Here is a 26,337-nt window from a genome sequence, read left to right as displayed (position 1 = left end):
GCCCTATCTCTACGTCTAGGCAACTGTCTATTCTAGCAGCTCTATCTCTATGTCTAGGAAACTGAATCCATTCTAGCAGCCCTATCGCTATGTCAAGGAAACTGTGTCCATTCTAGCAGTCCTATCTCAACATTTAGGCAACTGTTTCCATTCAAGCAAACCCATCTCTACGTCTAGGCAACTGTGTCCATTCTAGCAGCCCTATCTCTACGTCTAGGCAACTGTTTTCATTCTAGCAGCCCTATCTCTACGTCTAGGCAACTGATTCCATTCTAGCAGCCCTATCTCTACGTCTAGGCAGCTGATTCCATTCTAGCAGCCCCATCTCTACATTCAGGCCTGCCTTTCTCACCTCCTACCCCACAGCCCACCTATAAAGATGAGAGACTGTCCATTCTACTACCTCTATCTCTACATTCAGGCCTACCCCCCTACTCCACCTATAAAGATGAGAGACTGTCCATTCTACCAACTCTATTTCTACATCTTTGCTTGCTGTAGCCTCTCGTATGCAGCCATGATGGTTTAAGGGGACTGTGTCCAATCTACCTGCCCTCCTATCTCTACGTTCAGGCCTACTGTAGCCTCTCTAACTAACAGCAGTCATATCTCTACGTTCAGGCCTACTGTAGCCTCTCTAACTAACAGCAGTCATATCTCTACGTTCAGGCCTACTGTAGCCTCTCTAACTAACAGCAGTCATATCTCTACGTTCAGGCCTACTGTAGCCTCTCTAACTCACAGCAGTCATATCTCTATGTTCAGGCCTACTGTAGCCTCTCTAACTAACAGCAGTCATATCTCTACGTTCAGGCCTACTGTAGCCTCTCTAACTAACAGCAGTCATATCTCTACGTTCAGGCCTACTGTAGCCTCTCTAACTAACAGCAGTCATATCTCTACGTTCAGGCCTACTGTAGCCTCTCTAACTCACAGCAGTCCTATCTCTACGTTCAGGCCTACTGTAGCCTCTCTAACTCACAGCAGTCCTATCTCTACGTTCAGGCCTACTGTAGCCTCTCTAACTAACTCACAGTAGTCCTACAGTATCTCTACTGCAGCCTCTCTAACTCACAGCAGTCCTATCTCTACGTTCAGGCCTACTGTAGCCTCTCTAACTAACTCACAGCAGTCCTATCTCTACTGCAGCCTCTCTAACTAACTCACAGCAGTCCTATCTCTACTGCAGCCTCTCTAACTAACTCACAGCAGTCCTATCTCTACGTTCAGGCCTACTGTAGCCTCTCTAACTAACTCACAGCAGTCCTATCTCTACGTTCAGGCCTACTGTAGCCTCTCTAACTCACAGCAGCCCTATCTCTACGTTCAGGCCTACTGTAGCCTCTCTAACTCACAGCAGCCCTATCTCTACGTTCAGGCCTACTGTAGCCTCTCTAACTAACTCACACCAGTCCTATCTCTACGTTCAGGCCTACTGTAGCCTCTCTAACTAACTCACACCAGTCCTATCTCTACGTTCAGGCCTACTGTAGCCTCTCTAACTCACAGCAGTCCTATCTCTACGTTCAGGCCTACTGTAGCCTCTCTAACTCACAGCAGTCCTATCTCTACGTTCAGGCCTACTGCAGCCTCTCTAACTAACTCACAGCAGTCCTATCTCTACTGTAGCCTCTCTAACTAACTCACAGCAGTCCTATCTCTACTGTAGCCTCTCTAACTAACTCACAGCAGTCCTATCTCTACTGTAGCCTCTCTAACTCACAGCAGTCCTACAGTATCTCTACTGTAGCCTCTCTAACTAACTCACAGCAGTCATATCTCTACTGTAGCCTCTCTAACTCACAGCAGTCCTATCTCTACTGTAGCCTCTCTAACTAACTCACAGCAGTCCTATCTCTACTGCAGCCTCTCTAACTCACAGCAGTCATATCTCTACTGTAGCCTCTCTAACTAACTCACAGCAGTCATATCTCTACTGTAGCCTCCCTAACTCACACCAGTCCTATCTCTACTGTAGCCTCCCTGACCCTCCACAGTGTAACTCCCAGCAGTCCTATCTCTACTGTAGCCTCTCTAACTAACTCACAGCAGTCCTATCTCTACTGTAGCCTCTCTAACTCACAGCAGTCCTATCTCTACTGTAGCCTCTCTAACTAACTCACAGCAGTCCTATCTCTACTGTAGCCTCTCTAACTCACAGCAGTCCTATCTCTACTGTAGCATCTCTAACTCACAGCAGTCCTATCTCTACTGTAGCCTCTCTAACTCACAGCAGTCCTATCTCTACTGTAGCCTCCCTAACTCACACCAGTCCTATCTCTACTGTAGCCTCCCTAACTCACACCAGTCCTATCTCTACTGTAGCCTCCCTAACTCACAGTAGTCCTATAATTAGAGTATGGTTCATGATCTGTGTGCTAAGAACCCCACCAGCATTTCACCCCAGCATGACACTTTTCCCCCTTCCACAGAGAAAGAGCGAGAGAGACGCACAGATGCATACGAGCACACACACTCACACGGACAAAAACACACACGCAGACACACACACACACACACACGCACACACACACTCACACACACACACGGACAAAAACACACACGCAGACACAGGCACACACACTCACACGGACAAAAACACACACGCACACACACACACACATACATACACTTACACACACACACACACACACACACACACACACACACTCACACTCACACACACACACGGACAAAAACACACACGCAGACACACACACACACACACACACGCACACACACACACACACACACACACACACACACACACACACACACACACAGGTAGCGGGACGTCCAGGGGTATGATGATATGTTCTCTCGTCTGTCTGACGTCACATGATGACATCACCCAACCTGGGCCTGCACGTCTTACTATCTGATTGGCCAGGGCTGTCAGCTCAACACGTTCTGTTGGACAAACATACACACTGACTGGACGAGGAGCAAGAGAGACAGTGGGGACTGGGATTGGAGTTTAGTTTTGGGGTGTTTCTGTGAGTTTTGTTCTGACAAAATGGCTTCCAGTTTTCTGAAAGGATTGATTGTTGTTGTTGTTGTTGTTTACCTGATACGTCAATACAAGGCTCAAGGTAAGATGGATTGGGGACCTCTTGGGAATGTTGTGAGTATTATAGTGAACATTTTATGAGAATGTTTGTGCTCTTATGTACTGGCCATCCCTCATAGCCTGGTTCCTCTCTAGGTTTCTTCCTAGGTTTTTGGCTCTCTAGGTTTTTGGCCAAAACCTTTTTCCTACGTTTTGGCTCTCTAGGTTTTTGGCCAAAACCTTTTTCCTAGGTTTTGGCTCTCTAGGTTTTGGGCAAAACCTTCTTCCTAGGTATTGGTTTTCTTCCTAGAGTTTTTCGTTGCCATCGTGCTTCTACACCTGCATTGCTTGCTGTTTGGGGGTTTTAGGCTGAGTTTCTGTACAGCACTTTGAGATATCAGCTGATGTATTGGGCTATATAAATACATTTGATTTGTTGTTATCCAACTGTCTCTCTTGTTTTCTACTGTCTCTTGTTTTCTACTGTCTCTTGTTTTCTACTGTCTCTCTTGTTTTTCTACTGTCTCTTGTTTTCTACTGTCTCTCTTGTTTTTCTACTGTCTCTTGTTTTCTACTGTCTCTTGTTTTCTACTGTCTCTTGTTTTCTACTGTCTCTCTTGTTTTTCTACTGTCTCTTGTTTTTCTACTGTCTCTCTTGGTTTCTACTGTCTCTCTTGTTTTCTACTGTCTCTCTTGTTTTCTACTCTCTCTCTTGTGTTTCTACTGTCTCTTTTGTTTTTCTACTGTCTCTTGTTTTCTAATGTCTCTCTTGTTTTCTACTGTCTCTCTTGTTTTCTACTGTCTCTCTTGTTTTCTACTGTCTCTCTTGTTTTCTACTGTCTCTCTCTTGTTTTCTACTGTCTCTCTCTTGTTTTCTACTGTCTCTCTTGTTTTCTACTGTCTCTCTCTTGTTTTCTACTGTCTCTCTCTTGTTTTCTACTGTCTCTCTTGTTTTCTACTGTCTCTCTTGTTTTCTACTGTCTCTCTCTTGTTTTCTACTGTCTCTCTCTTGTTTTCTACTGTCTCTCTTGTTTTCTACTGTCTCTCTCTTGTTTTCTACTGTCTCTCTCTTGTTTTCTACTGTCTCTCTTGTGTTTCTACTGTCTCTCTCTTGTTTTCCACTGTCTCTCTTGTGTTTCTAATGTCTCTCTTGTTTTCTACTGTCTCTCTCTTGTTTTCTACTGTCTCTCTTGTTTTCTACTGTCTCTCTTGTTTTCTACTGTCTCTCTCTTGTTTTCTACTGTCTCTCTTGTTTTCTACTGTCTCTCTTGTTTTCTACTGTCTCTCTCTTGTTTTCTACTGTCTCTCTCTTGTTTTCTACTGTCTCTCTTGTGTTTCTAATGTCTCTCTTGTTTTCTACTGTCTCTCTTGTGTTTCTACTGTGTCTCTTGTTTTTCTACTGTCTCTCTCTTGTTTTCTACTGTCTCTCTCTTGTTTTCTACTGTGTCTTGTTTTTCTCTCTTGTTTCTACTGTCTCTCTCTTGTTTCTACGGTCTCTCTTTTGTTTTCTACTGTCTCTTGTTTCTACTGTCTCTCTCTTGTTTTCTACTGTCTCTCTCTTGTTTTCTACTGTCTCTCTTGTGTTTCTACTGTCTCTCTCTTGTTTTCTACTGTCTCTCTTGTTTTCTACTGTCTCTCTTGTTTTCTACTGTCTCTCTCTTGTTTTCTACTGTCTCTCTCTTGTTTTCTACTGTCTCTCTTGTGTTTCTACTGTCTCTCTCTTGTTTTCTACTGTCTCTCTTGTTTTCTACTGTCTCTCTTGTTTTCTACTGTCTCTCTCTTGTTTTCTACTGTCTCTTGTTTTCTACTGTCTCTCTTGTTTTCTACTGTCTCTCTCTTGTTTTCTACTGTCTCTCTCTTGTTTTCTACTGTCTCTCTTGTTTTCTACTGTCTCTCTCTTGTTTTCTACTGTCTCTCTCTTGTTTTCTACTGTCTCTCTTGTTTTCTACTGTCTCTCTTGTTTTCTACTGTCTCTCTCTTGTTTTCTACTGTCTCTCTTGTTTTCTACTGTCTCTCTTGTTTTCTACTGTCTCTCTCTTGTTTTCTACTGTCTCTCTCTTGTTTTCTACTGTCTCTCTTGTGTTTCTAATGTCTCTCTTGTTTTCTACTGTCTCTCTTGTGTTTCTACTGTGTCTCTTGTTTTTCTACTGTCTCTCTCTTGTTTTCTACTGTCTCTCTCTTGTTTTCTACTGTGTCTTGTTTTTCTCTCTTGTTTCTACTGTCTCTCTCTTGTTTTCTACTGTCTCTCTTGTTTTCAACAGTCTCTTGTTTTCTACTGTGTCTTGTTTTCTACTGTCTCTCTCTTGTTTTCTACTGTCTCTCTTGTGTTTCTACTGTCTCTCTCTTGTTTTCCACTGTCTCTCTTGTGTTTCTAATGTCTCTCTTGTTTTCTACTGTCTCTCTCTTGTTTTCTACTGTCTCTCTTGTGTTTCTCTCTTGTGTTTCTACTGTCTCTCTTGTGTTTCTACTGTGTCTCTTGTTTTCTACTGTCTGTCTCTTGTTTTCTACTGTCTCTCTTGTGTTTCTCTCTTGTTTTCTACTGTCTCTCTTGTTTTCTACTGTCTCTCTTGTTTTCTACTGTCTCTTGTTTTTCTACTGTCTCTTGTTTTTCTACTGTCTCTTGTTTTTCTACTGTCTCTTGTTTTCTACTGTCTCTTGTTTTCTACTGTCTCTTGTTTTCTACTGTGTCTTGTGTTTCTACTGTCTCTTGTTTTCTACTGTCTCTTGTTTTCTACTGTCTCTTGTTTTCTACTGTCGCTTGTTTTTCTACTGTCTCGTTTTTCTACTCTCTCTTGTTTTCTACTGTCTCTCTCTTGTTTTCTACTGTCTCTCTTGTTTTCTACTGTCTCTCTCTTGTTTTCTACTGTCTCTCTCTTGTTTTCTACTGTCTCTCTTGTGTTTCTACTGTCTCTCTCTTGTTTTCCACTGTCTCTCTTGTGTTTCTAATGTCTCTCTTGTTTTCTACTGTCTCTCTCTTGTTTTCTACTGTCTCTCTTGTTTTCTACTGTCTCTCTTGTTTTCTACTGTCTCTCTCTTGTTTTCTACTGTCTCTCTTGTTTTCTACTGTCTCTCTTGTTTTCTACTGTCTCTCTCTTGTTTTCTACTGTCTCTCTCTTGTTTTCTACTGTCTCTCTTGTGTTTCTAATGTCTCTCTTGTTTTCTACTGTCTCTCTTGTGTTTCTACTGTGTCTCTTGTTTTTTCTACTGTCTCTCTCTTGTTTTCTACTGTCTCTCTCTTGTTTTCTACTGTGTCTCTTGTTTTCTACTGTCTATCTTGTTTTCAACAGTCTCTTGTTTTCTACTGTGTCTTGTTTTCTACTGTCTCTCTCTTGTTTTCTACTGTCTCTCTTGTGTTTCTACTGTCTCTCTCTTGTTTTCCACTGTCTCTCTTGTGTTTCTAATGTCTCTCTTGTTTTCTACTGTCTCTCTCTTGTTTTCTACTGTCTCTCTTGTGTTTCTCTCTTGTGTTTCTACTGTCTCTCTTGTGTTTCTACTGTGTCTCTTGTTTTCTACTGTCTGTCTCTTGTGTTTCTACTGTGTCTCTTGTTTTCTACTGTCTGTCTCTTGTTTTCTACTGTCTCTCTTGTGTTTCTCTCTTGTTTTCTACTGTCTCTCTTGTTTTCTACTGTCTCTCTTGTTTTCTACTGTCTCTTGTTTTTCTACTGTCTCTTGTTTTTCTACTGTCTCTTGTTTTTCTACTGTCTCTTGTTTTCTACTGTCTCTTGTTTTCTACTGTCTCTTGTTTTCTACTGTGTCTTGTGTTTCTACTGTCTCTTGTTTTCTACTGTCTCTTGTTTTCTACTGTCTCTTGTTTTCTACTGTCGCTTGTTTTTCTACTGTCTCGTTTTTCTACTCTCTCTTGTTTTCTACTGTCTCTCTCTTGTTTTCTACTGTCTCTCTTGTTTTCTACTGTCTCTCTCTTGTTTTCTACTGTCTCTCTCTTGTTTTCTACTGTCTCTCTTGTGTTTCTACTGTCTCTCTCTTGTTTTCCACTGTCTCTCTTGTGTTTCTAATGTCTCTCTTGTTTTCTACTGTCTCTCTCTTGTTTTCTACTGTCTCTCTTGTTTTCTACTGTCTCTCTTGTTTTCTACTGTCTCTCTCTTGTTTTCTACTGTCTCTCTTGTTTTCTACTGTCTCTCTTGTTTTCTACTGTCTCTCTCTTGTTTTCTACTGTCTCTCTCTTGTTTTCTACTGTCTCTCTTGTGTTTCTAATGTCTCTCTTGTTTTCTACTGTCTCTCTTGTGTTTCTACTGTGTCTCTTGTTTTTTCTACTGTCTCTCTCTTGTTTTCTACTGTCTCTCTCTTGTTTTCTACTGTGTCTTGTTTTTCTCTCTTGTTTCTACTGTCTCTCTCTTGTTTCTACGGTCTCTCTCTTGTTTTCTACTGTCTCTTGTTTCTACTGTCTCTCTCTTGTTTTCTACTGTCTCTTGTTTTCTACTGTGTCTTGTTTTTCTCTCTTGTTTCTACTGTCTCTCTCTTGTTTCTACGGTCTCTCTCTTGTTTTCTACTGTCTCTTGTTTCTACTGTCTCTATCTTGTTTTCAACAGTCTCTTGTTTTCTACTGTCTCTTGTTTTCTACTGTCTCTTGTTTTCTACTGTCGCTTGTTTTTCTACTGTCTCGTTTTTCTACTCTCTCTTGTTTTCTACTGTCTCTCTTGTGTTTCTACTGTCTCTCTCTTGTGTTTCTACTGTCTGTCTCTTGTTTTCTACTGTCTCTCTCTTGTTTTCTACTGTCTCTCTTGTGTTTCTCTCTTGTGTTTCTAATGTCTCTCTTTTGTTTCTACTGTGTCTCTTGTTTTCTACTGTCTGTCTCTTGTTTTCTACTGTCTGCCTCTTGTTTTCTACTGTCTCTTGTTTTTCTACTGTCTCCTGTTTTCTATTGTCTCTTGATTTCTACTGTCTCTCTCTTGTTTTCTACTGTCTCTCTCTTGTTTTCTACTGTCTCTCTCTTGTTTTCTACTGTCTCTCTTGTTTTCTACAGTCTCTCTTGTGTTTCTACTGTCTCTCTTGTGTTCTACTGTCTCTCTTGTTTTCTACTGTCTCTCTTGTTTTCTACAGTCTCTCTTGTGTTTCTACTGTCTCTCTTGTGTTCTACTGTCTCTCTTGTTTTCTACTGTCTCTCTTGTTTTCTACAGTCTCTCTTGTGTTTCTACTGTCTCTCTTGTTTTCTACTGTCTCTCTTGTTTTCTACAGTCTCTCTTGTGTTTCTACTGTCTCTCTTGTTTTCTACTGTCTCTCTTGTTTTCTACAGTCTCTCTTGTGTTTCTACTGTCTCTCTTGTGTTTCTACTGTCTCTTTGATTTTCTACTGTCTCTTGTTTTCTACAGTCTCTCTTGTTTTCTACTGTCTCTTGTTTTCTACAGTCTCTCTTGTTTTCTACTGTCTCTTGTTTTCTACAGTCTCTCTTGTTTTCTACTGTCTCTTGTTTTCTACAGTCTCTCTTGTTTTCTACTGTCTCTTGTTTTCTACAGTCTCTCTTGCTTTTCTACTGTCTCTTGTTTTCTACTGTCTCTCTTGTTTTCTACTGTCTCTCTTGCTTTTCTACTGTCTCTTGTTTTCTACTGTCTCTCTTGTTTTCTACTGTCTCTCTTGCTTTTCTACTGTCTCTCTTGTTTTCTACTGTCTCTCTCTTGTTTTCTACTGTCTCTCTCTTGTTTTCTACTGTCTCTCTCTTGTTTTCTACTGCGTCTTGTGTTCTACTGTCTCTTGCTTTTCTACTGTCTCTTGTTTTTCTCTCTTGTGTTTCTACTGTCTCTTGTGTTTTCTACTGTCTCTCTTGTGTTTTCTACTGTCTCTCTTGTGTTTCTACTGTCTATCTTGTTTTCTACTTTCTCTCTTGCTTTTCTACTGTCTCTTGTTTTCTACTGTCTCTTGTTTTCTACTGTCTCTCTTGCTTTTCTACTGTCTCTTGTTTTCTACTGTCTCTGTTGTGTTTCTACTGTCTCTCTTGTTTTCTACTGTCTCTCGTGTTTTCTACTGTCTCTCTTGTTGTCTACTGTCTCTCTTGTTTTCTACTGTCTCTCTTGTTTTCTACTGTCTCTCTTGTTTTTCTCTCTTGTGTTTCTACTGTCTCTCTTGTGTTTCTACTGTCTCTCTTGTGTTTCTACGGTCTCTCTTGTTTTCTACTGTCTCTCTTGTTGTCCACTGTCTCTCTTGTTTTCTACTCTCTCTTGTTTTCTACTGTCTCTCGTTTTTCTCTCTTGTTTTCTACTGTCTCTCTTTTTCTTCTACTGTCTCTCTTGTTTTCTACTGTCTCTCGTTTTTCTCTCTCGTTTTCTATTGTCTCTCTTGTGTTTCTACGGTCTCTCTTGTTTTCTACTGTCTCTCGTTTTTCTCTCTTGTTTTCTACTGTCTCTCTTGTTTTTCTACTGTCTCTCTTGTTTTCTACTGTCTCTCGTTTTTCTCTCTCGTTTTCTACTGTCTCTCGTGTTTTCTACTGTGTCTCTTGTTTTCTACTGTCTCTCTTGTGTTTCTACTGTCTCTCTTGCTTTTCTCTCTTGTGTTTCTGCTGTCTCTCTTGTTATCTACTGTCTCTCTTGTGTTCTACTGTCTCTCTTGTTCTCTACTGTCTCTCTTGTTTTCTACTGTCTCTCGTGTTTTCTACTGTGTCTCTTGTTTTCTACTGTCTCTCTTGTGTTTCTACTGTCTCTCTTGCTTTTCTCTCTTGTTTTCTACTGTCTCTCTTGTTATCTACTGTCTCTCTGGTTTTCTACTGTCTCTCTTGTTTTTCTACTGTGTCTCTATTGTGATGTTATCTAACTGTAATTAACTGTAATTAATTAGTAATAAATTATTAGTAATAACTAATGGTGCTTAGTTGTGTCTCATCAATGTGTGGTCCATGGACTGTGATGTGGTGATATTAACCCATATTTTGTTTGCTTTTAAGTCCTCTCCAAATGAAACACCCCATCATAAACGCAATGTGATTTATCTAAACAATATAACATTTTTAAAATTTTCCTTACTTGTTTGAAAGACAATAAACCAAAATAGTAGATTTATATCAACCCAGCCTTTTCCAGCAGAGAGACTGGTGAGAGTCAGGCAACACGATACTTTGTACTAGCTAGTCAACTACTACTATTTATATTTTACTGTTGGCATTTCTCTCCCAAGCCAACAAAGACCCAGGGTCCAACCCAGCTCAACCACTAGTCAAATCAAATCAAATCTAATTTATTTATATAGCCCTTCGTACATCAGCTGATATCTCAAAGTGCTGTACAGAAACCCAGCCTAAAACCCCAAACAGCAAGCAATGCAGGTGTAGAAGCATGGTGGCTAGGAAAAACTCCCTAGAAAGGCCAAAACCTAGGAAGAAACATAGAGAGGAACCAGGCTATGTGGGGTGGGCCAGTCCTCTTCTGGCTGTGCCGGGTAGAGAGGAACCAGGCTCTGAGGGGTGGGCCAGTCCTCTTCTGGCTGTGCCGGGGTAGAGAGGAACCAGGCTATGAGGGGTGGGCCAGTCCTCTTCTGGCTGTGTCGGGTAGAGAGGAACCAGGCTATGAGGGGTGGGCCAGTCCTCTTCTGGCTGTGCCGGGTAGAGAGGAACCAGGCTATGAGGGGTGGGCCAGTCCTCTTCTGGCTGTGCCGGGTAGAGAGGAACCAGGCTATGAGGGGTGGGCCAGTCCTCTTCTGGCTGTGCCGGGTGGAGGTTATAACAGAACATGGCCACTAGTGTAAAGACGTGTTGTATCAGTATCCTCAATAACCTCCATATATACTAGAGAACTTTATTTCTCCATGCAGACATGTCCACTCACACACAGACTTCTCAGCATCAATCTTTTGAAATATAAATATATATTGTAAAATAGGTTTATATGTGTACAAATATATGTAAGTATCAATCTTTTGAAATATAGAATGAGTGTGCAAAGCTGTCATCAAGGGTGGGTACTTTGAAGAATATAAAATATATTTTGATTTGTTTAACACTTTTCTTTGGTTACTACATGATTCCATATGTGTTACTTCATAGTTCTGACGTCTTCATTATTATTCTACAATGTAGAACATAGTCAAAATAAAGAAAAACCCTTGAATGAGTGTGTCCAAACATTTGACTGGTGATGTATATTATAAAATACATTTCTACATGTAAAATATGTGTGTATTTCCCCTATGCAGACCTGTCAACGTCCACCTTGCCCTCTATGGAAGTAACCCTCCAAGAGGCACCAGAGATTCCTCCGGAACCAGAGCAGGAGGAGGTGCTCCCGGAGGGTGCTACGCCCAGCCTGAAGGAGGTGGAGGACGCCGTGCAGGAGGCCTCGGAGCTGGCCGAGGAGCCGGGGGTCGAGGAGGTGCTGAAGGAGCTGGTAGAGAGGGTGGTGGAGGCCGCTATGGGAGAAGTGCTGAAGGAGGTACAAGGGGAGGGGAAGGAGGAGCTGGTTGAAGTAGAGGATGGAGTGGAGGAGGAGTTTGGAGGAGGAGGAGGACGGGAGCAGGAGGTGGTGGAGGTAGAGGAGGAAGGAGAGGTGGAGGAGCAAGGAGAACAGGAGGATGCCTTGACTGAAGTGGTGGAAGAGGAGGTGGAGGTTGGAGGAGAAGGGGAGGCCACTGAAGCTGTGTCTGTAGAGGAGGAGGCGGGGAGAGAGGAGGTGCTGGGAGAGACAGCAGCTGAGTCTGAGGAGGAGAGTATAGCAGAGGAGGTGAAAGATCAACTAGTGGAGGCCCCTGTTTTTCCCCTCACTGAGGGAAAGGTTGTGCAGGATACTACCTTCCTAGAAAAGGAGGAGGAGGAAACTACCCTCCCAGAAGAAGAGGAGGAGGAGAAGGGAGGAAGAGAGGTAGACGTAGAGGAGACGGAGGGAGAGGAGGAGGAGGCGGCGGGAGAGGAGGAGGCGATAGAGGAGAAATTAGCAACCGAAATGGTGGAGGAGGACGAGGTGCAGACAGAGCAGGAGACTGTGACTGAGGAGGCTGGAGGAGAGAAGGAGCGAGAGGGGGAGGTGGAGGTGGAAGATGAGGGAGGTGAGGGGTTAGGTGGGGAGGTGGGGGTGGAAGACTATGAGGAAATGAATACTACTCAGTCGGTAGTGGGGGAGCCAGTTGAAGAGGAGGGAGGGAAGGAGGATGTGGTGGTGGTGGTGGGAGGAGAGGGGGAGGAGGGAAGGATGGAGGAAAGTGTGGTGGTTGTGGAGGAGGAAGAGGCTGGAGCTGAAGTAGTGATTGGAGACGCAGGGGGTGAGGCGATAGGGGGAGAGGAGGAAAGGGATGGAGAGAGTGTGGAAGAGGAAGAGAGAGATGAAGGAGTGATGATAGGAGCTGCAGACCAGCTTGGAGGTGAAGCAGGAGGAGGAGAAGGAGGAGGAGGTGAAGCAGGAGGAGGAGAAGGAGGAGGAGGTGAAGCAGGAGGAGGAGAAGGAGGAGGAGGTACAGCAGGAGGAGGAGAAGGAGGAGAGGCCATTGAAGAGGAGACACCAGAAACCAGTCAATCAGAGAACCAAGGTAAACTATAGTGGAACATGAAAAACAAAAGAAAAATGTCTTGATTAGATAAGTGTTCAACCCCCGGAGTCAATACATGTTAGAATCACCTTGGGCAGCCATTACAGCTGGAAGTCTCTGGAAAAGTTTCTAAGAGATTTACACACCTGGATTGTGCCCATTATTCTTTCCAAACCTCTTCAAGTTCTGTCTTATTGGTTGTTGATCATTGTTAGACAACCATTTTTCAGGTCTTTCCATAGATTTTCATGTAGATTTCAGTTAAAACTGTAACTCGGCCGCTCATGAACATTCACAGTCTTCTTCGTAATCGACTCCAGTGTAGATTTGGCCTTCATCTCCCAGTGCCACGCCCTGACCTTAGTATTCTCTGTTTTCTTTATTATTTTGGTTAGGTCAGGGTGTGACATGGGTGATGTATGTGTTTTTGGTCCTGTCTAGGGGTTTTGTATGTCTATGGGTGTTCACTAGTCTAGGTGTTTTAGGTGTGACGGTCTGTTGGAAAGCAGACTGATCCAGGTTTTCTTCTAGGATTTTGCCTGTTTAGCTCCATTCCGTTTCTTTTTTTTATCCCAAAAAACTCCCCAGTACTTAACGATTACAAGCATACCCATAACATGATGCAGCCAACACTATTCTTGAAAATATGGAGAGTGGTACTTAGCAATGTCTTGGATTTGACCCAAACATAACACTTTGTATTTAGGATAAAAGTGAATTGCTTTGCCACATTCTTTGCAGTATTACTTTAGTGCCTTGTTGCAATGATTGGTATTCTGTTTCAGAATGATTTGTATTCTGTTTTAGAATTATTTGTATTCTGTTTTAGAATGATTTGTATTCTGTTTTAGAATTATTTGTATTCTGTTTTAGAATTATCTGTATTCTGTTTTAGAATTATTTGTATTCTGTTTTAGAATTATTTGTATTCTGTTTTAGAATTATTTGTATTCTGTTTTAGAATTATTTGTATTCTGTTTCAGAATTATTTGTATTCTGTTTTAGAATTATTTGTATTCTGTTTTAGAATTATTTGTATTCTGTTTTAGAATTATTTGTATTCTGTTTTAGAATTATTTGTATTCTGTTTTAGAATTATTTGTATTCTGTTTCAGAATTATTTGTATTCTGTTTTAGAATTATTTGTATTCTGTTATTATTATTTGCTTCCTTCTTTTCCCTCTGTCATGTATGTTGGTACTGTGGAATAACTACAATGTTGTTGATCCATTCTTAGTTTTCTCCCATCACAGCCATTAAACTCTGTAACTGTAACTAAAATCACCATTGGCCTCATGGTGAAATCCCTGAGCAGTTTCCCTCCTCTCCGGCAACTGAGTTAGGAAGGATGCCTGTATCTTTGTAGTGACTGGGTGTATTGATACACCATTCAAAGTGTAATTAATAACTTCAACATGCTCAAAGGGATGTTCAATGCTTTTGACCAATTTACCAACGCCCTTTGTGAGGCATTGGAAAACCTCCCTGGACTTTGTGTTTGAACCTGTGTTTGAAATTCACTGCTTGACTGAGGGATCGTATGTGTTGGTTACAGAGACAATGTAATCATTCATAAGGCACTGAATTTTCTGACTGAGATTACTCCACACACACACACACACCACACACACACACACACACACACACACACACACACACACACACACACACACACACACACACACACGTTAGCCCCTACATTCCATAGGTCCACTCTATAGTGCCCCTACCCTAGGCTTTGGGCCCTTCTCACTCTCATTCACACATGTGTGCCAAATATCTGACCCCTCCTCTAGAAGTGCTGCTGGACCCAGTTGAAGGCTCCATGAGATCCATACCAGGGAAGTCTCGGGACCCCGCTAGCCCACTCAGCCCCCACCGTCCTCGGGGAGAGACGGAGAGCAACACCATGGGAGGGGAGGAGATCCTGGAGGGTGTGGATCTGGAGTCGAACGACGCCAACAAGATCATCACGTTTCAGGACAACCTTTTAAACTTTGACCCTGATGAGGTCATTTCTACTCTGGATAACTTTGTGGAGGACATTCCTGCCGTGGCCAATGAGGAGGAGCCAGGAGAGACCAATAAGGTGGTGGAGGTCACTACAGGTACTGACAACTCAGGGAACTGTATCCTGTATTATAACAACTGACAACAGGGAACTGTATCCTGTATTATAACTACAGACAACAGGGAACTGCATCCTGTATTATAACTACTGACAACAGGGAACTGTATCCTGTATTATAACTACAGACAACAGGTAACTAACTGTATTATAGCAATAAGGCAGATCTGTGGTTTCTGGTATATAGTGCCAATATACCACAGCTAAGGGCTGTATTTATCACGCTGGTTTAAATGTGTCGGGAGACAGGCGCAGGAATGCGTAATAGGGGGTTTTATTTCCCAAATTGCAGCGTGCAGTGTGACGGCACGGGACCGAAGACCAAACAAAAACGTAAACAAAACACAGGGTTGAATCCCAAACAAAAGAGCGAGGAGTAGCTCGAATAAATAACAAAAATGATTAACACCACGGGACGAGACCCGTAATCACCTGCACAAAATACGTGGCACGAAATCCCAAACAACACAGGTACTCACACGAACCAACGGACATGGTAACAATAATCGACATGACAACGGTAAACCAATGGCACACTTTGGTTTACCACACTAGTGTAACAGGATATAGACTAGTGTCCTGTCCAGGGGGTGTCCCGGTACATCAAGCTGTCTCTCACTACAGAAACAGGAGATAGACTAGTGTCCGGTCCATGGGGTGTCCTGTTACATCAAGCTGTCTCACACTACAGAAACAGGAGATAGACTAGTGTCCTGTCCAGGGGGTGTCCCGGTACATCAAGCTGCCTCAGGCTACAGAAACAGGAGATAGACTAGTGTCCTGTCCAGGGGGTGTCCTGTTGCATCAAGCTGTCTCACACTACAGAAACAGGAGATAGACTAGTGTCCTGTCCAGGGGGTGTCCCGGTACATCAAGCTGTCTCACTACAGAAACAGGAGATAGACTAGTGTCCTGTCCAGGGGGTGTACTGGTACATTATGCTGTCTCACTACAGAAACAGGAGATAGACTAGTGTCCTGTCCAGGGGGTGTACTGGTACATCAAGCTGCCTCAGGCTACAGAAACAGGAGATAGACTAGTGTCCTGTCCAGGGGGTGTCCTGTTGCATCAAGCTGTCTCACTACAGAAACAGGAGATAGACTAGTGTCCTGTGTTTCAGTCATAAGGAGGATTAATGTATTACTTTCAAACTCGGACAAACGGATTTGATAGTTTTAGGCCCCAATAAACAAAGAGATGAGTTGTCAGATCTTCCAATGAATCTCGAAAGGTTGTGCGGTAGTCTAAATTAAACTGTGAAGGACGTCTGCGTTACTCTGGACCCTGATCTCTCTTTTGACAAACCTATATAAAAAATATTTCAAGAGCAGCTTTTTCCCATCTACACAGCACTGTAAAAATCTGATGCTTGGAAGCCTGGAAGATAGGAGCCATGTCTGATGCTGTGTTAATGTACCTCTCTCTCCTCTCTTCTCCTCTCCTCCTCTCCGTCTCCTATTCAGAATCAGGCCTGGAAGCTTGTACGATTGGAGCCATCTCTGCTGCTGTGTTAACGTACCTCTCTCTCCTCTCTTCTCCTCTCCTCCTCTCATCTCCTGTTCAGAATCAGGTCTGGAAGCCTGGAAGATAGGAGCCGTATCTGCTGCTGTGTTAACATACCTCTCTCTCCTCTCTTCTCCTCTCCTCCTCTCATCCCCTGTTCAGAATCAGGTCTGGAAGCCTGGAAGATAGGAGCCATCTCTGCTGCTGTGTTTCTGGTGCTGGAGACCATCGTCATCATTGTCTACGTCCTCAAGTGTCGTGACAAAACTAACAGGTAGGTCTGTAGGTAGAAACCAAACTAACAGGTGGGTCTGTAGGTAGAAACCAAACTAACAGGTGGGTCTGTAGGTAGAAACCAAACTAACAGGTGGGTCTGTAGGTAGAAACCATACTAACAGGTGGGTTTGTAGGTAGAAACCAAACTAACAGGTGGGTCTGTAGGTAGAAACCAAACTAACAGGTGGGTCTGTAGGTAGAAACCAAACTAACAGGTGGGTCTGTAGGTAGAAACCAAACTAACAGGTGGGTCTGTAGGTAGAAACCAAACTAACAGGTGGGTCTGTAGGTATAAACCAAACTAACAGGTGGGTCTGTAGGTAGAAAACAAACTAACAGGTGGGTCTGTAGGTAGAAACCAAACTAACAGGTGGGTATGTAGGTAGAAACCAAACGAACAGGTGGGTATGTAGGGGAGAAACCAAACTAACAGGTGGGTCTGTAGGTAGAAACCAAACTAACAGGTGGGTATGTAGGTAGAAACCGAACTAACAGGTGGGTCTGTAGTTAGAGATGGAACTAACAGGTGGGTCTGTAGGTAGAAACCAAACTAACAGGTGGGTCTGTAGTTAGAGATGGAACTAACAGGTGGGTCTGTAGGTAGAAACCAAACTAACAGGTGGGTCTGTAGGTAGAAACCAAACTAACAGGTGGGTCTGTAGGTAGAAACCAAACTAACAGGTGGGTCTGTAGGTAGAAACCAAACTAACAGGTGGGTCTGTAGGTAGAAACCAAACTAACAGGTGGGTCTGTAGGTCGAAACCAAACTAACAGGTGGGTCTGTAGGTAAAAACCAAACTAACAGGTGGGTCTGTAGGTAGAAACCAAACTAACAGGTGGGTCTGTAGGTAGAGATCAAACTAACAGGTGGGTCTGTAGGTAGAGATCAAACTAACAGGTGGGTCTGTAGGTAGAAACCAAACTAACAGGTGGGTCTGTAGGTAGAAACCAAACTAACAGGTGGGTCTGTAGGTAGAAACCAAACTAACAGGTGGGTCTGATGGTAGAAACCAAACTAACAGGTGGGTCTGTAGGTAGAGATGAAACTAACAGGTTGGGTCTGTAGGTAGAAACCAAACTAACAGGTGGGTCTGTAGGTAGAAACCAAACTAACAGGTGGGTCTGTAGGTAGAAACCAAACTAACAGGTGGGTCTGTAATGAGACACCAAACTAACAGGTGGGTCTGTAGGTAGAAACCAAACTAACAGGTGGGTCTGTAGGTAGAAACCAAACTAACAGGTGGGTCTGTAGGTAGAAACCAAACTAACAGGTGGGTCTGTAGGTAGAAACCAAACTAACAGGTGGGTCTGTAGGTAGAAACCAAACTAACAGGTGGGTCTGTAGGTAGAAACCAAACTAACAGGTGGGTCTGTAGGTAGAAACCAAACTAACAGGTGGGTCTGTAGGTAGAAACCAAACTAACAGGTGGGTCTGTAGGTAGAAACCAAACTAACAGGTGGGTCTGTAGGTAGAAACCAAACTAACAGGTGGGTCTGTAGGTAGAAACCAAACTAACAGGTGGGTCTGTAGGTAGAAACCAAACTAACAGGTGGGTCTGTAGGTAGAAATAAAACTAACAGGTGGGTCTGTAGGTAGAAACCAAACTAACAGGTGGGTCTGTAGGTAGAAACCAAACTAACAGGTGGGTATGTAGGTAGAAACCAAACTAACAGGTGGGTCTGTAGGTAGAAACCAAACTAACAGGTGGGTCTGTAGGTAGAAACCAAACTAACAGGTGGGTCTGTAGGTAGAAACCAAACTAACAGGTGGGTCTGTAGGTAGAAACCAAACTAACAGGTGGGTCTGTAGGTAGAAACCAAACTAACAGGTGGGTCTGTAGGTAGAAACCAAACTAACAGGTGGGTCTGTAGGTAGAAACCAAACTAACAGGTGGGTCTGTAGGTAGAAACCAAACTAACAGGTGGGTCTGTAGGTAGAAACCAAACTAACAGGTGGGTCTGTAGGTAGAAACCAAACTAACAGGTGGGTCTGTAGGTAGAAACCAAACTAACAGGTGGGTCTGTAGGTAGAAATAAAACTAACAGGTGGGTCTGTAGGTAGAAACCAAACTAACAGGTGGGTCTGTAGGTAGAAACCAAACTAACAGGTGGGTATGTAGGTAGAAACCAAACGAACAGGTGGGTATGTAGGGGAGAAACCAAACTAACAGGTGGGTCTGTCGGTAGAAACCAAACTAACAGGTGGGTATGTAGGTAGAAACCAAACTAACAGGTGGGTCTGTAGTTAGAGATGGAACTAACAGGTGGGTCTGTAGGTAGAAACCAAACTAACAGGTGGGTCTGTAGTTAGAGATGGAACTAACAGGTGGGTCTGTAGGTAGAAACCAAACTAACAGGTGGGTCTGTAGGTAGAAACCAAACTAACAGGTGGGTCTGTAGGTAGAAACCAAACTAACAGGTGGGTCTGTAGGTAGAAACCAAACTAACAGGTGGGTCTGTAGGTCGAAACCAAACTAACAGGTGGGTCTGTAGGTAAAAACCAAACTAACAGGTGGGTTTATAGGTAGAAACCAAACTAACAGGTGGGTCTGTAGGTAGAGATCAAACTAACAGGTGGGTCTGTAGGTAGAGATCAAACTAACAGGTGGGTCTGTAGGTAGAAACCAAACTAACAGGTGGGTCTGTAGGTAGAAACCAAACTAACAGGTGGGTCTGTAGGTAGAAATCAAACTAACAGGTGGGTCTGTAGGTAGAAACCAAACTAACAGGTGGGTCTGTAGTTAGAGATGGAACTAACAGGTGGGTCTGTAGGTAGAAACCAAACTAACAGGTGGGTCTGTAGGTAGAAACCAAACTAACAGGTGGGTCTGTTGGTAGAAACCAAACTAACAGGTGGGTCTGTAGGTAGAAACCAATCTAACAGGTGGGTCTGTAGGTCGAAACCAAACTAACAGGTGGGTCTGTAGGTAAAAACCAAACTAACAGGTGGGTCTGTAGGTAGAAACCAAACTAACAGGTGGGTCTGTAGGTAGAGATCAAACTAACAGGTGGGTCTGTAGTTAGAGATCAAACTAACAGGTGGGTCTGTAAGTAGAAACCAAACTAACAGGTGGGTCTGTAGGTAGAAACCAAACTAACAGGTGGGTCTGTAGGTAGAAATCAAACTAACAGGTGTTCCATTCTGGAACACCTTAACGTTAGAACTATGAAATATACCCATTCTGGAACACCTTAACATTCTACCTTAGAACTATGAAATATATCCATTCTGGAACACCTTAACGTGCTACCTTAGAACCATGAAATATATCCATTCTGGAACACCTTAACATTCTACCTTAGAACCATGAAATATATCCATTCTGGAACACCTTAACGTTAGAACTATGAAATATACCCATTCTGGAACACCTTAACATTCTACCTTAGAACCATGAAATATATCCATTCTGGAACACCTTAACGTTAGAACTATGAAATATACCCATTCTGGAACACCTTAACATTCTACCTTAGAACCATGAAATATACCCATTCTGGAACACCTTAACGTTAGAACTATGAAATATACCCATTCTGGAACACCTTAACATTCTACCTTAGAACCATGAAATATACCCATTCTGGAACACCTTAGCGTTAGAACTATGAAATATACCCATTCTGGAACACCTTAACATTCTACCTTAGAACCATGAAATATACCCATTCTCCAACACCTTAACGTTAGAACTATGAAATATACCCATTCTGGAACACCTTAGCGTTAGAACTATGAAGTATACCCATTCTGGAACATCTTAACATTCTACCTTAGAACCATGAAATATACCCATTCTGGAACACCTTAACGTTAGAACTATGAAATATACCCATTCTGGAACACCTTAACATTCTACCTTAGAACCATGAAATATATCCATTCTGGAACACCTTAACGTTAGAACTATGAAATATACCCATTCTGGAACATCTTAACATTCTACCTTAGAACCATGAAATATACCCATTCTGGAACACCTTAATGTTAGAACTATGAAATATACCCATTCTGGAACACCTTAACATTCTACCTTAGAACCATGAAATATATCCATTCTGGAACACCTTAGCGTTAGAACTATGAAGTATACCCATTCTGGAACATCTTAACATTCTACCTTAGAACCATGAAATATACCCATTCTGGAACACCTTAACGTTAGAACTATGAAATATACCCATTCTGGAACACCTTAACATTCTACCTTAGAACCATGAAATATATCCATTCTGGAACACCTTAGCGTTAGAACTATGAAATATACCCATTCTGGAACACCTTAGCGTTAGAACTATGAAGTATACCCATTCTGGAACATCTTAACATTCTACCTTAGAACCATGAAATATACCCATTCTGGAACACCTTAACGTTAGAACTATGAAATATACCCATTCTGGAACACCTTAACATTCTACCTTAGAACCATGAAATATACCCATTCTGGAACACCTTAGCGTTAGAACTATGAAATATACCCATTCTGGAACACCTTAGCGTTAGAACTATGAAATATACCCATTCTGGAACACCTTAGCGTTAGAACTATGAAATATACCCATTCTGGAACACCTTAGCGTTAGAACTATGAAATATACCCATTCTGGAACACCTTAGCGTTAGAACTATGAAGTATACCCATTCTGGAACATCTTAACATTCTACCTTAGAACCATGAAATATACCCATTCTGGAACACCTTAACGTTAGAACTATGAAATATACCCATTCTGGAACACCTTAACATTCTACCTTAGAACCATGAAATATACCCATTCTCCAACACCTTAACGTTAGAACTATGAAATATACCCATTCTGGAACACCTTAACATTCTACCTTAGAACTATGAAATATACCCATTCTGGAACACCTTAACATTCTACCTTAGAACTATGAAATATACCCATTCTGGAACACCTTAACGTTAGAACTATGAAATATACCCATTCTGGAACACCTTAACATTCTACATTAGAACTATGAAGTATACACCTTAACGTTCTACCTTAGAACTATGAAAAATATCCATTCTGAAACATCTTCTATGTGGTACTTTACATTTCTTCTCTTTCTTGGAGATTGAGGTTTGAGTTAAAATGAGGGTTGAGGTTTCTGTAAAGTGTCTGGTTCGGATGCAGGGTTGATGTGTGAAACTGCGTCTCTGTGTAGCAGCCCAGCTCCAGCCAGGCTGTGTGAGGAGGGGACACGTACAGCACTGTGTAATGAAGAGACTCTACCAGCCGGAGATGGACAATGCCAACAGTGAGTCCTGAAGCTACATTACCTTAACATTATCCAGGCTGTGTCACATCCGGCCGTGATTGGGAGTCCCATATGACTGTACACAATTGGCCCAGCATCGTCCAGGTTTGGCCGGGGTAGGCCGTCATTGTAAATAAGAATTTGTTCCTGACTTGCCTAGTTCAATAAAGGTTAAACAAAATAAAAAATAACTCCTGTTTTTTAATTACTTGGTTACTGAACACAACCCAGGTGTCCATGTCCAAACTGTGATCAACCCCCATTAACCCTTTAACCATTGAAACAAATATCCCACCTTAAATTCCTATTTGCTAACGACGCAAAAAAAATAACTTCCAATACTTCTTCTTCTTCTCTTTTTACAACAATGTTTACTTTGGAAATGACAGAGCTCTACCAGGCGGTGTGAGAACTCTGAAAGAGGCTCCTATCAGCAATACAGTATAAAGAATGTCGATTTACATAGCATTTTTTTTTTTTTACTCATCTCAAGAATTGTGCATGCAACTACATTACCCATGATTCTTTGCTTAACATTTTGCGGTTTATCAGAGTAAAGAATAAGGTTGTTTTGCTGCTAACAAAAACCTGCAGTCTGTCTTTTACTCAATACAGATATGTTGGTTTCCTAACCTGGTCCTGAAGAGGTACAGGGGGTGCAGGCTTTAGTTCCAGCCCTGCAGTCTGTCTTTTACTCAATACAGATACGGTGGTTTCCTAACCTGGTCCTGAAGAGGTACAGGGGGTGCAGGCTTTAGTTCCAACCCTGCAGTCTGTCTTTTACTCAATACAGATATGGTGGTTTCCTAACCTGGTCCTGAAGAGGTACAGGGAGTGCAGGCTTTAGTTCCAGCCCTGCACTGAAGACCACCCGATTCAACCAGTCCTCAAGCTAACAATGAGCTGAATCAAGAGTGTTAGTGTTGGGCTGTAACAAAAGCCTGCACAGCCCTGTAGCTCTTCAGAACCAGTGTTTATGACCAAAGCCCAACAACAACAACAACAACAACAACAACAACATAGTGAGGTGCAGAATACAACAGGTTTAGACTTCACTGTGAAATACTTACTGACAAGCCCTTAACCAACAAATGCACTGTTTAAAAAAGTAACAACTCAATATCAGGAAGGTGTTCTTAATGTTTTTGTAAACTCAGCGTATATCAGTGTACATTTTATCTATTACCTGTGTGTCTCAACATGGTTTCCTGCCTCTGAGTCTTGGGTAAAGTCTGATCTAGGTCTGTTGATCTGTAGTCAGTGCCCAGGAGGTCACATGACATGAGTTAGTTTGTCCAGCTGAAGCCTTACTGCAGACCTCAGTCCAGCTGAAGTCAGAGGATTATACTGCCTTACAACAGACCTCAGTCCAGCTGAAGCCAGAGTATTATACTGCCTTACTGCAGACCTCAGTCCAGCTGAAACCAGAGTATTATACTGCCTTACTGTTGACCTCAGTCCAGCTGAAGCCAGAGTATTATACTGCCTTATCTCAGTCCAGCTGAAGCCAGAGTATTATACTGCCTTACTGCAGACCTCAATCCAGCTGAAGCCAGATGATTATACTGCCTTACTGCAGACCTCAGTCCAGCTGAAGCCAGAGTATTATACTGCCTTACTGCAGACCTCAGTCCAGCTGAAGCCAGAGTATTATACTGCCTTACTGCAGACCTCAGTCCAGCTGAAGCCAGAGTATTATACTGCCTTACTGCAGACCTCAGTCCAGCTGAAGCCAGAGTATTATACTGCCTTACTACAGACCTCAGTCCAGCTGAAGCCAGAGTATTATACTGCCTTACTACAGACCTCAGTCCAGCTGAAGCCAGAGTATTACACTGCCTTACTGCAGACCTCAATCCAGCTGAAGCCAGAGTATTATACTGCCTTACTGCAGACCTCGGTCCAGCTGAAACCAGAGTATTATACTGCCTTACTACAGACCGCAGTCCAGCTGAAACCAGAGTATTATGATGCCTTACTGCAGACCTCAGTCCAGCTGAAACCAGAGTATTATACTGCCTTACTGCAGACCCCAGTCCAGCTGAAGCCAGAGTATTATACTGCCTTCCTACAGACCTCAGTCCAGCTGAAGCCAGAGTATTATACTGCCTTACTACAGACCTCAGTCCAGCTGAAGTCAGAGTATTATACTGCCTTACTGCAGACCTCAGTCCAGCTGAAGCCAGAGTATTATACTGCCTTACTGCAGACCTCAGTCCAGCTGAAGCCAGAGTATTATACTGCCTTACTACAGACCTCAGTCCAGCTGAAGCCAGAGTAGTATACTGCCTTACTGCAGACCTCAGTCCAGCTGAAGCCAGAGTATTATACTGCCTTACTGCAGACCTAATCCACATCAAGGAAAGTACACTAAGAAAGAAGGTTAGAGATTTGGAAAAAGTAGTCTCTTTCTGTCATTTTCTCTCTCTCCCTCTTTCTATATTTTTCTCTTTCTCCTTCTCCCTCACTTTTTCTCTCTGATCCTCCCCCTTCCTTCCCCTTCCTTGTACCCCCTCTCCTCTCTCTCTCTCTTCTCTCTCCCCTCTCTCCTCCTCTTTACCCCTCTCTCCTCCTCTTTCCCCCTCTCTCCTCCTCTTTCCCCATCTCTCCCCTCTCTCCCAGTCCTTCTCTCTCTGTATTTTCTACCCTGCTTATCTCTCCTATTGTTTCTTTAACCCATTCTACTTCCTTCTCTCCTCTAGAATTGCTGTTCTGGACCCGTGGGACCTGGACCCCTCTCTAACCCAACAGCAGCTGCAGCAGGAGGAGGAGGAGGTAGAAATTACGGATCTACAGCTCACCTCCATGGAGGACCTGACCAACAGACCAGTAGATCTGTCACATGATGTCCAGACTTCAGTTCTATAGATCTACACAGTCAGCTGACACTCCTTCCCCCTGTTCCTCCCTTCTCTCCCTCCCCTGTTCCTGTGTCCCTCTCCCCCCGTTCCTGTGTCCCTCTCCCCCCCTTCTCTCCCTCCCCTGTTCCTGTGTCCCTCTCCCCTTCTCTCCCTCCCCTGTTCCTGTGTCCCTCTCCCCTTCTCTCCCTCCCCTGTTCCTGTGTCCCTCTCCCCTTCTCTCCCTCCCCTGTTCTTGTGTCCCTCTCCCCTTCTCTCCCTCCCCTGTTCCTGTGTCCCTCTCCCCTTCTCTCCCTCCCCTGTTCCTGTGTCCCTCTCCCCCAACCCCCCTGCCCCTGTTCCTGTGTCCCTCTCCCCTTCTCTCCCTCCCCTGTTCCTGTGTCCCTCTCTCCCCCTTCTCTCCCTCCCCTGTTCATGTGTCCCTCTCCCCCCCTTCTCTAATCCAGAACAAATTGAAGAAAGCGTACAGTATATATATATATTATATATATAGCCCTTATTGCATGGAACTTCCTCCCATCTCATATCGCTGAAATAAACAACAAACCTGGTTTCAGAAAACAGATAAAGCAACATCTCGTGGCACAACGCCTCTCCCATATTTGACCTAAATAGTTTGTGTATCGATATGTAGAGTGTATTGATATGTAGTGTGTATTGTTAAATATATTTATTTAAATGGATGTATTTCTGTCCTTCAGCTGTTCTTGTCTATTGATGTTCTGTATTATGTCATGTTTCCTGTTTTGTGTGGAACGCCAGGAAGAGTATCTGCTGCTTTAGAAACAGCTCATGGGGATCCTAATCAACCCCAGGAAGAGTATCTGCTACTATAGAAACAGATAATGATCCTAATAAACCCCAGGAATAGTAGCTGCTGCTATAGAAACAGATAATGATCCTAATAAACCCCAGGAAGAGTAGCTGCTGCTATAGAAACAGATAATGATCCTAATAAACCCCAGGAAGAGTAGCTGCTACTATAGAAACAGATAATGATCCTAATAAACCCCAGGAATAGTAGCTGCTGCTTTAGAAACAGATAATGATCCTAATAAACCCCAGGAAGAGTAGCTGCTGCTATAGAAACAGATAATGATCCTAATAAACCCCAGGAAGAGTAGCTGCTGCTATAGAAACAGATAATGATCCTAATAAACCCCAGGAAGACTATCTGCTGCTTTAGAAACAGATAATGATCCTAATAAACCCCAGGAAGAGTAGCTGCTGCTTTAGAAACAGATAATGATCCTAATAAACCCCAGGAAGAGTAGCTGCTGCTTTAGAAACAGCTCATGGGGATCCTAATCAAATACCACAATACCAAACTACAACCTTCTGATGGCCATTTTGTTGATTGACGTGTGCACAATAAAATCATCTTCAAAGGTATGGGCCATCCTGTGGTATTTCCTCAGGGTGTGTGTGTGGGTTCCATGGTAGTAGGATCTCAGTATGGGCCATCCTGTGGTATTTCCTCAGGGTGTGTGTGTGGGTTCCATGGTAGTAGGATCTCAGTATGGGCTGTCCTGTGGTATTTCCTCAGGGTGTGTGTGTGTGGGTTCCATGGTAGTAGGATCTCAGTATGGGCCGTCCTGTGGTATTTCCTCAGGGTGTGTGTGTGTGGGTTCCATGGTAGTAGGATCTCAGTATGGGCCGTCCTGTGGTATTTCCTCAGGGTGTGTGTGTGTGGGTTCCATGGTAGTAGGATCTCGGGTTTGTGTGTGAGTGAACTCCCAGATTGGCCTCCAGCTGGGTTGGGTTGAATCACGAGGCGAGGTGTGGTGTGTGTGTGTGT

General features: G+C 43.0%; 1 protein-coding gene across 1 annotated transcript; it reads left to right on the top strand.

Moving 5' to 3' along the window:
- Nucleotides 1–2,822: 2,822 nt before the first annotated feature.
- On the top strand, nucleotides 2,823–25,931 carry LOC149980499 (uncharacterized). Its single transcript, XM_090188678.1, has 6 exons — nucleotides 2,823–3,092; nucleotides 11,183–12,505; nucleotides 14,302–14,613; nucleotides 16,299–16,410; nucleotides 21,589–21,681; nucleotides 24,384–25,931. The coding sequence occupies exons 1-6, from the start codon at nucleotides 3,017–3,019 to the stop codon at nucleotides 24,547–24,549; spliced, it is 2,082 nt and encodes a 693-aa protein (XP_090044804.1). The 5' UTR covers nucleotides 2,823–3,016; the 3' UTR covers nucleotides 24,550–25,931.
- Nucleotides 25,932–26,337: the final 406 nt, after the last annotated feature.

This window comes from Oncorhynchus mykiss, chromosome 10, assembly GCF_057628025.1.
Source record: "Oncorhynchus mykiss isolate SJ-2025 chromosome 10, ASM5762802v1, whole genome shotgun sequence".
Taxonomy (NCBI): domain Eukaryota; kingdom Metazoa; phylum Chordata; class Actinopteri; order Salmoniformes; family Salmonidae; genus Oncorhynchus; species Oncorhynchus mykiss.
This window is presented reverse-complemented; position numbering and strand designations above follow the sequence as displayed.